This window comes from Alosa pseudoharengus, unplaced genomic scaffold (genome assembly GCF_046254945.1).
Source record: "Alosa pseudoharengus isolate Yale_2024_CS ecotype anadromous, Long Island Sound unplaced genomic scaffold, YU_APseudo_1.1 YU_APseudo_1.1_scf_4, whole genome shotgun sequence".
NCBI classification, from domain to species: domain Eukaryota; kingdom Metazoa; phylum Chordata; class Actinopteri; order Clupeiformes; family Clupeidae; genus Alosa; species Alosa pseudoharengus.
In genome coordinates this window covers 40962897-40978265 of record NW_027468774.1, presented here as the reverse complement: position 1 = coordinate 40978265, position 15369 = coordinate 40962897, and the positions used below count along the sequence as shown (strand labels likewise).

Sequence of the window (15369 nt, the reverse complement as noted above, 5' to 3'; positions counted from 1 at the left end):
TTTCAAGCGAACCGTGGGACAAAAAAATAAACATATCAATTTAAGAGTGAAAATTGCCAGTGTTACACAGACCAAACAAGCTAAGACATTAAAACAAGAAAACTAAAATACGTTCTATAAAACAATATCGTTTTATGCCAGAAGGCTCCCTGTAATGTCAATTAAAGGCTCACTTCGATATTAGTAAACATGTGAAAGTGCATTGCATGAAGACCCTGTACATTGACTATGAAAGTACAATTTTCCGTACAAAATGGATGCCCATCACGCATCATCAGTTAGAAATCTACAGGAGCTCACATCAAGTGATTAACTGGAGCAGGAGCTGCAAAACAATTTGCAGCACAATCCCTCTACATAAGTATTGCATAAGATGGGTAGCTATATGTTTCCTGTTCGACCCTACTTATATTTTTAACCTCATAATAATTTATTACGTGGTGATTCAGTGCCACAAGTTCCGTCTCATTTGACCCATTAAGTCTCGGAGCTCGGTGACGCCCCGGGGGACGTGGAGGTGGAATGGTCAGAGTTCTCCTCGAAATCCTTGGTTGCGCTCGTGGCAGGAGCAAGGCCTTCTTTCTCGCGCTTCTTCTGCTTCATCCGTCTGTTCTGAAACCAGATCTTCACCTGGGTCTCGTTCAGCTCGAGCGTGGCGGCTATCTCCACGCGCCGCGCTCTCGTGAGGTACTTGCTGAAATGAAACTCCTTCTCGAGCTCCGTCAGCTGCTTCGTTGTGAAGTTGGTCCGGATGGTGCTCTGTGGGCCCAGTCCGTAATCTGTCACTTTTGCTGCGTGAAAAATAGACGGTGTCAGACAAGGGATTTGGCATGGATAAGTGACATGACATGGACAAGAGTTAGAACTGATCTTCACAGCCTTTTTATTGTCCGTCTTAAGCGCAATAAAGCAAATCATGTTGGTGATAATATGACTTTAAAACCATGAGTTCACTGTAAGCCTGTGGAAAATATTTCACCTATAAATGTCTTATCAGAAAATGATGTTCACAAACACCATGGTTCAACAGGCTATCATGTGCAAACACTCTAAACTCAGCACTTCCCACTATAATACCACTCAGAGTATGTGGAAGATATCAAGGCATTCACCGTGATACAATTCCATTGCATTCCCCTCTCAGGCTTTTATGAGTGTATGGGATGTGAGATCACTTTTGATTTGGGATTTAAAACAAAGTATATACTTGGCATTCGAGAGTAATTCCGTAGTAGGCTACCAACGTATAGCACAATCCTTCGAGTGACTTGACAAGGAAGGAAAGACTGTGAATACAATGGGGGCCAAAAAACGAATGCAGCCCAGGGAGACCTTGTAGAAGTTAAAGATAACAGGGCTGGGGCATTTCCTATGGAGAAAGAAAGCACGTCTGCTCGATGCATTAGTGCAAGGGGGTAGGGGAGAGGAGAGCTGGATGTTTGCAGGCCAACTCTCCGCAAGGCGCGTCTGGGTTGAGATATCACACTGTTTCGGGGCCAGTCGAAGTAAGTACCATATGTTGTGCCTCAGAGATATACGGTATTTCCTCTGTTTCAGAGTGCTCTGGAGCAACTCTGGAAATATTCGATGGAAACGCGCGATGAACGTCATGGTGCAGATAACACACAATTGAAAGATAATTTAACCTTACAACATGTGAATGGTAAACAGTTACACAAACTCACCTGTTTTCGGAGGGTTCCTTTTGACTTTCATCCAGTCAAAAGTCTTCCCTGCTTGTTTCTGATCTGTTACGCTTTCTCTGCCCTGAGAGACCGATATGTCTGCATATGTGCCTTGTAAATAACCCCGCTGATGGTCTTGACCCTCGCAGCTGTGATGTTGATAAGGGGCTGAAGGAACGGCCCCCTGCGCTCCACAGTAAGCACCGGCTAGCGATCCGTAGTTTGGTCCGACATTGGGAGCGGTGAAGCCTTGTGATTGATAGTACATTGCGTCCTGCTCATGGTTTATGTAGTACTGATGATGTCCATAGTCCTGACTGGCGCACGACTGCGGTCCATAACCGGTGGCAGCGGTGCCACTGTAAGGTAGGCCTATAGACGTGTGATGAGTCTGAGGTTGGTGATGCGCATAACCGCTGTTCTGGTGCTGATGTTGGGAGGCCGCTGCTGAACTGCTGCTCCCCACGAAATGTCGTCCATCAGGGGTGAAGCTGTCATTTGTAGTGCCGTTACCCGTGGGGAAAGGGCCCGAATACCCTTGATCCAAGTGGTGGAATCCAGATTTGGGCGAGTAGGCGTTCGTCCCACGGTTACAAATTGTGTACTCCAAGTAAGAGTTCATTCTGGAATTGTCCATGCGCAATTGATGACGGAGGGTCAACCTGCGTTGTGGGGAAAGCTTCCTGCCCTGCAATCTCTCGACAGTATGTCATACGGAAGAGAGGAAAAAAATGCTTACCTCTTAAGTATTCTGACCGTGCTTCCCTATAACACAGTTTTACCTCAGCTGCTCGTCACGTGACCCGTCACGGCGCCAATAGTGAAGGGACGTCCAGAAGTTTGTCAGCGCACCGCGACCATCCATCACGCGTCTGACATTTGCATGACAAAGCCACTTCAATCAAACTAGCCCATCAATCTGATAACAGCACGAATATGTCAAGCCCTGTAAAAAAGGCTCTCCCTAACAGCGAAGAAAGAAATAAAGAAACAGTGGTCTGAAAGATCTTGCATGGAAGTTTCCACTCTCTATTCTCTCTTTACTTTGCACACTACTTTACCTAACTTGGTAAAATATTAAAACTTAGAGAATTCCAACTCACCTTCTCTAACTGTTAGGCCGTGTCGTTGAAAAATGAATATTTAAAGCACAGTGTGTATTTTTAACCCACTGGAGACTTTATGCACAATACCAGTATTCCTGGCTGAAATCTGTTTAACACTCGAAAAGAGGCTAATGCAACCGTTCGGATCTGGGTTCCTGGTCTGCATTGGGCGCATCTAATTGAATCAGTAGACAGATCTGTTACAGAAACCAAATTAAGCAGACAGCAAGCCTTCTGCTAATCCCAAGACATTGGTGAAGAAAATGACATATTTTTTTGTCACGTAGCAGTGTGTGCTCTGATGAAATAGTGTGCTGTGATGTAACCTGACGAGGTGCTGAGGCCAACTTCTTGTATTGATTTTGGCCGATTGGACCGTAATTTACATTGAAAGCTTGCCAGTTAAATTTCATTTTCGAAATTCAACCTAACAATGTTAAGTTTATGAAATAAAAAGGACATTTCCGTCTCATGTCTACAGCAGTAGTCTACAAGGTTGATAATGATGGAGGACTGGTGGTTTGACATGCGTTGGCGGATTACATGGTAGTGAAGAAACGGAGCAGCTAATTATTAATTGAAGTGACAATGGCTACGAAAGTAGTCCTCTTCATGAGGAAGCCCACGCTCAAAGGAGGAGAACACGACATGCTCTTACATATTTGCTTGATGCTACATGGCTGACAAGAGTGGTTAACAATATGACGCCCACAGTCATTTGTAACTTGTCAGGCTGTTTAAGGTTGGCTAGTGTCACTAGGAAAGGAATGGTCTCTCGGGCAAAAGTTCAAACCAAGGAGTTTGTTATTTTCCCTTGGTGACTATGTTTTCTTTGTCAAGCGCCCTCTAAAATGCAAGTCTTCCTCCCAATCAAATTTAGGCAGCTCAATAGCATCAGTAGCCTATCCTGCTTTGTGTCCACCATTATTATAATGCCACAAATAATAAAATATGGGTTATATCATTTAATCGAGTTTAATCTGAATTCAAAATATCACCATAGCCGATCGTGTTAGATATCTCGAGCGTGCTTTATTATTCTTTTACAGGGAAAGAGACATTTTTCGTATACAGGCCATTTAACATAAACAGAGAGGAGAGAACTTTGACCCTTCACCCAAGCCCCTCCTCCGAGTGACATGGGATATCTTCGTTCGTTCACATTATAGCAGTGTTTCGCCACAAACTAAAGAACATTAATCCGGTATGCAGCACTGTATGGCGATATCATATTCTTAACGAATATCTTTATTTTGGGGATAGGTGTTACCGATATGTAGGCTACAGCCTAATGTACATATCAGATATTCACATATATATACAGCCTAATTATTGATGGACAAATGTGATTAAGTCGTAGGCCTACTCTTTTCAAGATTGCTGCCCATGGAGATCTGTGGAGCGCAGAAATACCGAAATCTATTGCATAGGCAATGCGGCAATTACACTCTGATCAACCAATGATGGTACAAGTGTAGGCCTAGACCTTAATGGATCTTGGGGAAAATGTTACTGAATTTGATAGAATATATATGCTACAATGTATAATGTATACATGTATGCTTATGTATTATGTTTGTGTAGAGGCTGTTTTATGCAGATTTTATGGATACTTGGTGTTAGTTAGTGTCAGTTAGCTTCTTCTACAATATAATAGACCATATGAATCAGATGGATCACAGAAATTAAGAATACATCTTTTAAATGCGGAAGATATCAGTTTTCTTAGGACGTTTCCCTTTAATCCACCAAATCCACACTATCCGAGAAAGGACAAAATGAGCTAGCTACACTACGCGTTCTACAAGCCACCTAGGGGTAACGTCCAGAAATTTCGTTATACATAATCTCCTCCATTTTTTTCGGAGAGGATCGAAAGGAGTTTATCTAGAAGAAAGTAGTCTAGCTTTTTCTACAAACCATTTTACCTGTATTCATTTCCTGGTCCGTTCATTAAGGTGGTGGCAACTGTAGTGTAATGCAAAAGCAATTGACCTAGCCAAAGAAGCAGTAAAACAATTATACAAAAGAATAGTTGTATAAAAGTTGTATGATGAAAGGTTCAGTTCATAAGATTGTTTATTCAACTATTTAAAAAGCTACATCTATATGCGAATAGACTTGTTGATTTGTGGTGACAGTATAATCCATCCAGCCAGGCAAAAGGAAAAACGAACTTTATTCCTGGCATCTGAGTCATTTCTGAATGAAAATGCGTTTTTGACGCACACGAATAAATTGGTTCTTTCATACATTAGCCTACCTGTAGAAATGGTTTACCACACACCTTTGCCCTTTTGATAGTTTTTGCAAGTTTCACACATTTGAATTGAAATGAGAAAAACGAGAGATGGATGCAATAATGTTGACTAAGAATTCGCAAAACGCTCTTTCAATCGATTTACGAATTGTCAGGCCAAACAGTTGTGTGCTGTCATGACACTATTATTTTGAATAGTAGCATAGTCTAGGAATGGCTGTTTATATCCAAATCTCCATGTTTCCCAAATAAACAAATTAATCACTAATGTTAAGTTTTCTCTTGATATTTTAGGTGCATTTTTGGCTTTCCCAAATTGATCAAACGAAGCTAAAGCCGTTTGTAAATTCCACCCCACCCACCTAGTGGTGAAGTAGAGGAACAGGCATATCATAGAAATCCTCTCACTGAATTTGTGTTGTTCTCACACACAGTCCCTCCTATCTGCTGGTTCATTGGTGCTAGGATAAGTGGAAAGGAGGAGAAATAAATGTTTCTGAGTAAACATTGGCTGAGAACATATCTGAACCACAAAAATGCGCAGCGCAGCATACAAATTATGTTTTGGTCCGCGCCATTAGTGCACTGGCTATTTATAGTTTTTACCCTTTAGTGTCTCACCATAGATTTTGAAAATATAATAAATAAAATCATACAATATTAACACAATACATGTTAAACATGCAATGTTTCAATTCAGACAATATTAACACAATGCATGATAAACATCAAATGTAAGGCATGTAGGGCAAAATTAAAGTTCTTTACAGTTACAGTGTGTTACCTCACTGCATACTCTGTGATTCAAATTTATGAACTAGCAGACATTTCTAACCAAAGTGTCTTACAGATATAGAGCAGGTGTTCAATGAAAAATAGCATCAACTATTAATAGCTTGCAAGTTAAAACAAAAGTATAAATAAGGATGGTTTTGTATTCCATATGGGATTAAAATCAATGGCTATTTAATGCCAAAGCATTTTATTATAGTTGTGTAATGATTAGGCTACTTGCACAGTATAATGCATTGCACATCTTTCTGCAGCTTGTGTCACCCTCAGAGCATATATTCAGACACTGGAAAACTGTCCATAAGCTCTTAAAGCTTAGAGAAGGTATTTGTATAATTGTTATATTTATTTATTTTGTTTTGCTTTTACTCACTTTTATCCAAAGCGAGTTATGTCAGCTATATTACAAGGTTCCATTCTCCCCAGAGCAACTCAGGGATGCGTGCCTTGCTCAAGGGCACAATGGTGGAAGCGGGGAAATAAACCCACAAAATCAGGCTACTGCATGCTAGCCCAGCTCCATGACCACTATGCTCCCACCACCCCATAAAGTTAATGAGATCCTGGGAAAGGCCTCGGAAATGTTAGGTATATATTAAGGTGTATCTACAAGTGACGTAGCGTTGAGAAGGCTGTGGGAAACAAATCCTGCCCCAGGATTTGGTCTCAGGAGAGGTCCTCATTGAATTTCCCCTTGGGGATCAATAAAGTATCTATCTATCTATCTATCTATCTATCTATTTATCTATCTATCTATCTATCTATCTAGGTCATGGGTGGAGATGCAGTCAGGTCCATAAAGGGTAAGCACTAGCATAGCCCAGTTTGGAGGGAGGGGGGGGGGTGGTGTTTTGGCTGTCATCTGACAGGACAGTGGAGAGAGTGACAGGAAATGACCCAGGCCGTACTCGAACTAAGGTCCCCGTGGGCAGGTGGACCAGAATATGGTATGGCCGCTGTAACCAGTTGCGCCACAGCCCCCCCCCCCCCCCTACATGGGCTCATTTTGTGGGCATCCCAGCTGGTTTCTTAAGACGTTTTGTTCTGCTTCAGCTGTTCAATGGTCGAGAGCATATATCATTATAAATTGAAGCTCTCAGTTAAGTCCAGAGGTCAGTACACCACAGAACCATGGGGATAATTCCAAAACCTTACACCAGACCAGTAAGACTGGATACAAACTTTTGCAATGTTTTGTTTTCACAGTGTTAATACCTTTGTATAGGAGAAATGTGCTTTGGTCTTAACATCATTCACAGCATCCAATCATCACCAAGGTTAGTGTATGCTGCAGAGGGTGCAGCTTTCCTCTGCCACTCTCTTGCAGTAAACAGTGGATAACATCTTAACTGCAGCCAGATGTGGTGCAAGCAAGCCGGGGGTCTGCAGCCTCCACCGCCACAGAGCAAGCCCCGTGGATTTTAAATATATACGTTCACACTGTTACTAAGGGCACACTGACATTGAGTTTACATTTAGTGGATTTGGTGATGAAATTCATACAAGACCATCCCATTTCGTGCTCACATTTTCAGATAAACACCCCCTCGCTTTTTCTCGCACACACACACACACACACACACACACACACACATACACACACACACACACAGACCAACTCACACACACACAAGCAAGCACACACACCCGTGCATCCGCATGCATACACGCATACACATACTGTGTGACCATATGAGACAGTGAAAGACAAACAAAATGGGCATGACAAGAACAGCTGGAATGGAACAGCGGGTTCAGAAATTGTGTAGCCTCTGAAGTGAAGTGCAATGGAATAGAGGCTACATTCATACACCAAACATGTATGATTTAGATAATCTCCGTTGAAGTTTGTTTTACAGGACAGGAACATGACTCCTTTCGTTGGTTTTCAACACACTGGTTATGATAGAATAAAAGTGGAAAGCTCCATAGTGCAATGCCGGCAGTTCCAGACACAACTCCACGTTATTGGAGAGGCTATTCTCCATGTTGTAAGTCAGTGTGTGATGAAAATGAGCTTGGAGACATTATTTTAAGATAAAAGGAAGTACATAGTGTTGCTTTGTAACAGTTTAACAGTGTTATCCAGTGTTAACAATCCTGTTCTTAGTGGGATGAGTAATCTTGTACCAAAAAATGACACTATTATAGGAACATGTCGTATGATTGGATTGTCATTCACATGCTTTTGCATGATAATGATATATAATAACATTGTGAAAACTCTTCATTATCGATTGAAGCACTGTATACTTTTCATGTCATCGCACTAAGAGCTTTTATTCCTTCTCAGAATGCAGAAATACAGTTCCACGGTCCAGCTCCATAGTGCTGTACTGTGTTCACAGTCTTAAAACATGTTTTCAGTAATTGCTTTCCAACATGTGTTTTTCTAAGCAAATACTTTAATCAATATTTAATTTGGTGTTAGATGAGCAAATCATATTTTACATAACCTTGGAAATGTGTAGATTTAAACAGAGCTCAACCCTATATGAACTTCAGAGGTGTTAGCCTGCCATGTTTGTCCTTTCTCTTTTCTATTTCCACACATGCTTGTGCCAAGAATGAAACCATTACACCCCCCACACCAAACTGGACTGAGGAAAGCCAACTCTAGACGATCTGACCACACCTCCCACCTCTCTGCAATGCCCCTCACAACAGCTGCATATTTCACACTTCTCCCCCTCTGCGACCCCCACACCACTCCACACACCTCACGCCAGCATCCACCAAATGCTCACCACAACCCACAGCACCAGCCCCAGCCCCAGCTCCGCTCACACAGAGCACATCCACGGCAGCCAGTGGATTCACACCTTCACTTTAACACACTGCAAACAAAGAGTTGAACCAAATGAAGTTATAAGACAAACTTATAAGACTATTCAGACTATTCTACATCCAACTGAATTACTTCTTTACATAGTTTGATAGGAACAATCCCATATGTTTGTGCACCAATTCACTATAATAAAGCATCACACCAGCAACCAACTCCTATGATTTACATTGAATTGCATTAAAGGCGCTCGAAGCGATGTTACACGGTTTCTAAGCTAAAACATTTTTTGTCACATACAGCAAACATCTCCTCACAATCTGCAGGCTGCCTGTCCCCTGAATACACTGTTAAAAAAAGCGGTCTCTGTAGACAGCCCAGGCTCCAAAAACCGCAACTAAAACAGCCTGGTGCAGCCTGGACCATGAAACATAAACTTTTCCAGCCATTCACCGAATAGGCGCGCGTTCAGGAGAGTTTTAGTTGCACAGGAGGGAGAGGGTGGGAAGGGAGAGCTAGCTCTCTGTTTTGTTTGAACGTCAACAGAAGTGACGTTACCCAACATCGCTTAGAGCACCTTTAATATAAAATACTTTAAACCCTAAATCATAACTATGAGCATAACAACTGTGCCTTTTGTATGTGATGTTTTAAGGACGTTTGATTTGTGTGCGTGTTATCAGTATAATCACATGAAGTGGATTGCCACCCCAAACCGCCGTTCTCCATGACTGGCGTCTTGATGTCAGCCATGTAAACTGGATGCAAATGTCACAGGAGTGGTCATAGTGTTGAGGCTATGGTGTTTGGTGGCTTACCAGAGAGTTTGGCACACACATTTCCATATGCAAAAAATGGACTTGGCACCATTACATGATTCAACATAATATATTATTATTTATTATGCTTTGCATCCATAGGCAGCCTGTTCAAGGAAAAAGTTACAGTAGTGAAGAGAAATATATTTTTACAATCCAGCAACCCAAATGTTCACATACATTACAAAAATAGCATCAACATAGATGTAGGCCACAGCATATTACAAAAAGCATAACCTTAACCCTGGGTTAATATTAGCTTAGACTCCTGGTCTTATTCAGTTAGTTTAGTAAAATTGACTGATGTAAAGGTATTCTTAAGTCTGTTTAAAGGAGAGAAGTCTAAAATGTCTGTTGGATGGCAGGAGTTGGTGTTCTCTGCTTAAAACGTGTATTTCGATCAAGGAGGTATTATATAGAACTTGAAAGAGGGGGGGAGTAGCCTACCACCTCCATTCATTTCAATGGCCCATGCTAGGCTAGCTATTTCAGCCAAATAAGTTTGAAATTCTCTGCATCCATCTTTTTACAATGCCGTTTCATGGGACTTTCCAGCACCATGTAGAGTTGGCCAATTAGGTGCCATGTTACTGTATGGATACACCTGTATGTCGTATCTGCAAAGTGGTAGTTGAACTGGCAATTTCCTGCTGGGTGGAAATTGGTTGATCCTCCTAACAGGAAATTGCCAGCTCAATCACCAATCCACACCAATGGCATAATGTGTGGCCATCGGAAAAGTGGCACCTTAATTGGCTTGTTTGTGTAAATGGTGCCAGAACTGGGCACATGTCAGGCAACATTTTTAAAGATGGTGGCGGCTAGCTGTAGTGCTAACTGGCTGAAGCTAACCCTCCAAATACTGGTTCCAATCTCCAGTAACACTGTGAGAGATCTAAACTAGATCTTTCCTTTTACTTAGCTGGTACAACTCCAAGCAATGGCAGGACCATGTGCATTATTGAGACCGCCATCATGGGCAGTTAACTCAATCAAACCAGGTGGTAATAATTCCAGTGTGTTGATACCAATGGAGGACACTTATGTATAACTGTCCAATACTGTTAGTTCCCTCAGATAAAAGCAGCTGCTAAATGTTTAAATGATGAATAATGTGTGTGCTCTTGAGATGGGTGTAGCCCTCTGCTCTACTACTGCACGCATGGAAACCTTAACATTCATGCCTCAACTCAAATTCAACAGAGAATTTTGATCTGAGAACACATCTGAAATAGCAGCATTTAATGGACTTGATGATGGCATCCTTTTTATCTGTTTATGTGAAACATACAGTAAAGCTTTTGTCACTGAGGCTGAGTGAACCCTCATCAGCACAACCTCTGGTGTTAAGGGGTATTGCACCACAATTGCTACACACTATGATGCGGGGAATTGATTGGTTCATACATGGTCATACATTTTCATTGGAGATTGTTGTTGTAAAGTATCATCTTTACCGTTACAAAATATACTCTTGTGTGAGTGTGTAAGTAAGGTTTGCTTACATTTGTGTTTATTCAAAGGCAGCATGGGTGTGTCTGTGTGTACACGTCTGTCTGTGTGTGTATTTAATCTGTTATCTAAGCATTTGTGTAAACAAGCATATTTAGAATTGTTTCCCACGTTGTTCTGGTATTTAGAAGCTATTCAAACAAAATCATTTCACAGTTGAGACCTTTGACAAAAATCATTGCAAAAGTATCCTAATTCTTAAATGATGTTCGGCAATGTCGTCCAAGCTTTTAAGCCACATCACATGACCTACAGTACATTACTGGATTCCTGGATGCCTGCCCTGGCTTTCCGGAAAACTGTGGAAAGTGATAGGCTCAGTGAGAAGTGATCCTCCGACTCCCACACTCTAGCAGACAGACTATTAGATTAGCACCCTGACTGCATGGCCCCACTTAAAACGAAGAACAAAAAAAAGAAAAACGATAAATAAGACATAAAATAAAATCTACCGCAATGGATCAGACTGACAAGAAATAGAAGATCTTGCACAAGAACCCTGTGTGTTTGTGTCAACTGGGGCTGGTCCTTATTGTCTGTTAGTGCCCTTTGATGACAAGTTCTTACCTCAGCTTTTTGTAATCCTCACATAAACAATTACAGACGTAAACGTTTGTGGGAACACTTCACTTAACACTCCGCTCGTCATGGAACCTACCTAAACATGGTATAAACATGGCACAATGCCAGTCACTTGATGACCGTGTGTATCAGATGACTTCATACTTCAGCTTTGTACACACAAGCCCTCTCCGGCTAGCCAGCTGGCTAGGCTACATATACACACTGACCCACGGAATCATGCACAGCAAAGGGACTCTGTGTCTGTGAATACCAGAGAGGGTTTTCTTTTACACCTTTTTTTTTAAATGGCATTTTTTGAGCCAAGTTAACTTTGAACTAAAGCATAAACTCTGTTTTGCAACTCTTACTCATAGATGATTGACAAATGATTGCACAAACACTTGCCGTGAAACCTTTCCAATGAAGTGTCCCTCAGATCTTATTTGTATTGTGGTATTCCCACACGTTTCATCAGCTTTCACGCAACAAAAAAACAGGCCGAGTGAGGTCCTCCTCTGTGCTTGATGACACCCCCACACATGTGCCGGGAGGGTTCATGATTAATCGTGTTTAGATTGGTCGTCTCAGAAGCCTGTGTGGGCGTCTTGACCGCCGCTTGCCCCAGCATCTCTCACAAGGTCCCCATCTCTCAGAAGTCGTCGGCCACATCACGCAAACTTCTCAACACCTGATGAAACCCTTTGGGTTTTGTCAACTGTTTTCACTTTACGTGTGTGTGTGTGTGTGTGTGTGTGTGTGTGTTCAGCTCCGTGCTCTGCACAGCTCTTCCCATGTGAAGGAGGTGTAGGCTGAACCTGGTGCTCGTCACCAGCCCTGACCACAGGAGGAGGAGGAGGAGGAGGGAGAGTTATGAATGACATGTTGACTGAGAACATCAGCAACACTACAGTCACAAAAGATGCAAGAGCAACATGTAATGTACTCACAAGAGCCTGGTGTTTGTGGACAGGTGTATATGTGTGTGTGTGTGTGTGTGTGTGTGTGTGTGAGCGTGAACATGTGTGTTATTGTGTGTGTACATGCATGTATGAGGAACATGTGGGTGTGTCAACATATTTTTTGGCTGGAGTACAAATGCACTTGGAATGCTGCTAACCCTCCACCAGCATTTCAGCATTTAGTGGTGAACTGTTACTAAATTGATCTTTACCCGTAGTGTTGACAGCAGTTATCTCCTTCTCCTGGCAGCCATATTGGTCGAGGCAAAGCATTGAGCAGTCAGTGAAATTTGTCTTATCTATTTTAAGCCATCACTGTTCTCGCTACTACTGATTCACCAAGACAGCCAAGCAGACAGGTATATACAAAGAGCTAGTGGGCCTATGGCTCAGTAATATTGCGACATATCTCTGCCTAGAGAGAAACACACTGAAACTTGTCCTGACAGCCATTCGGTGTGTCAATCAATGTAACTCCTTTTTTCCAAAGAAGTCCATAGCTGAGAACTTTTTTTTTTTGGCCTTTCACAATCAGTGCCTGTGTTATGGAATGTGTAACATTATTAGCAGTCTTTGTTAGAGCACGTTCTTAAGGTTTCCTTAATTGTAAACAAAAATAGCAAGGCATAGACACAGACATAAAAACACATACGCACATATGTCCACACACACAGCCATTATGCACGGTTGTTGTGTTGTGATGATGGCTTTATAGCTGAATATATGTAGGCTATTGAAAATGAGCCTTACAGATACTAGTTATTGTATATTTAATACAGAAATTCATGAACTGCTGAAGTATCTCAAATGTATTGACCTGCATTGTGTACCAAAACTAATGTCCACTAACCTTTACTGAAATTCCTGGCCCAGAGTGATATTTCAATAATACAATCTCTGTGCGACCAGTCAAGTGATAATGTGCCACCGCTGACAGAGCTCTTAATAATGGACTTTTATCAAAACTTGGAGGGCACTCTGCCTAGGTGACTATCATTTATAATGGAGTTATGACAGCCGACTCCTGTACGCACTTGTATCACTTTGAAGGGTGGGGGGAAAGACTTGCCTGCTCTTCACTCGCACTACCATCTTGTAAGTCAGCCAGTACCTTGCAGACGGACAGTGGTGCCAAAAATGGTGTTTTGGAAAATAAATAAACAAGTTCCTGATTGTGGAGCGGGCGGGCGAACGATGGAGATTGAGAGGGGGGGCCAAGCTGATAAATGCCCTGTGGGTATTGGCAACTCTCCAAGGAAAGCTGAGCGAGATAGATAAAAGTCGACGTGGAACCACACCTCAAATTATGGAGCCAGGGAAGCACATCAAAGTGGCCACAAACTGTTTACCCAATATCCCTTCCTCTTTCTCTCTCTCTCTCTCTCTCTCTCTCTCTCTCTCTCTCTCTGTTTTACCCTCCTTGGGGCATGTTGTATGCTTATTGTTTGCCTGTCCAAAGTCTTACATGCCAAGGCTGATAGGTGAGTGTCCTCTCCTTCTCAGGTGCTGTTGGATTTGGATGTGATGGGGGCAAATGAGACGGAGAGTGAACGGGCTGAGCCATTCGCAGTAACAGGGAGTCTGACTGTTAGCCCAGGGGCAAAGTGGAGCCATGCCAACCTGTGACACGAGATGCAAAACACAGAAGCTACAGTAGGCTATGTTTGGTAGGTCCACTGACTGACTGACTCACTCACTCACTTACTAAAGAAAAATCTATTGAATATTTAGGGAATCAGGCACTAACTGATTATAGCTAGACGCTACATTCCAAATCATTCCACATCGGAAGCACTAGCTTAGCAACATGGAAATGCTAACATCGCAATGGGACTGCTCACCTTTGTTAGAATTATCAAAATGTTTTTACAAGACAACAAAAGTGATATTTTATGAACGTATACTTTGTTTTCTTGATTTCCCTTAATGTGGGCCTACACAAATGTATAGGCCTAGCCTACAGAAAGTAACCAGTAATCAAAAGTAAAACTGAGTAAAAAGTAAAACTACATGTTCTCAGAAATAAGATAACTCTAACCCTAGCTGAAATTTAGAGGATAACATGTTCATGAAAGAATGTCTGATTGTCTTCTTCAGTTCGTTCACCTTGCAATAAATGGTGATACACTGGAGAAACTGCAGTGTACATTGTTTGTACACTACAATTTGTGGTGTCTATGGACATTTTATGGAGCACTATAGGCCTACTACTACTACTAGCCTACTACTACTACTACTACTAATGTACAGTTGAGAAGATGCCTGGGTGGGTCTTTGGCAATCCATGATGTTAACATTGACACCAACATGGTACTACTTTTAACGTCTGTCTGTCTCTATGCTCTCCCCATACCTATTTAATGTGCAGAATGTTTAATTAGCATAAGGTTAACCTCTCTCCAGTGTTTTTTTTATCTATCTCCCATCTACATAGCCTATTTTTGCTTGTTCTCTCAGTCTGGTCTGTCATCTGTCAACTGTGCCTAGACAGCAGTGCAGATTGAAATTAATCCCATAGACTCTAGTGATCATTTTGAATGCTGAATTGATTCACAAGAATCACCACTGAGACTCTGACTGGGCAACAGGGCTAGTGGCATTGAGGAGCTAGAAGCCTAGAGGCTTGTATAGATGAGACAGCTCTTTCTCACACACACACACACACACAGCCTATGCATTTACACACACACACACACACACAGCCAGCCTATGTATTTGTACACACACTCACATAACCTAGGCATGTGTAGCCTACCTATAAAAAATGAAAACCTGGACAAACTGCAGCCAATATATAAATTAAATGGGTCCTACTTCCTAAGATTTGCTGCAGTGGCAATTCTTATAATAATATTATTAGTATTATTAACTGAATAATTAACTATTGA

General features: G+C 41.8%; 1 protein-coding gene across 1 annotated transcript; it reads right to left on the bottom strand.

Moving 5' to 3' along the window:
- Positions 1-477: 477 nt before the first annotated feature.
- On the bottom strand, positions 478-2322 carry hoxb1a (homeobox B1a). The gene is made up of 2 exons (XM_076267127.1): positions 1686-2322; positions 478-791 (listed from the first exon to the last, which is right to left on the bottom strand). Exons 1-2 carry the CDS (start codon positions 2320-2322, stop codon positions 478-480), a joined length of 951 nt encoding a protein of 316 aa, XP_076123242.1.
- Positions 2323-15369: the final 13047 nt, after the last annotated feature.

Excerpts from the sequence above, each read along its gene's own strand:
- hoxb1a (XM_076267127.1), bottom strand. The coding sequence starts at position 2,322 with ATGGACAATTCCAGAATGAACTCTTACTTGGAGTACACAATTTGTAAC. Across the intron at positions 792-1,685 it reads AAGGAACCCTCCGAAAACAG|CAAAAGTGACAGATTACGGA; the intron begins GTGAGTTTGTGT and ends TTTTTCACGCAG.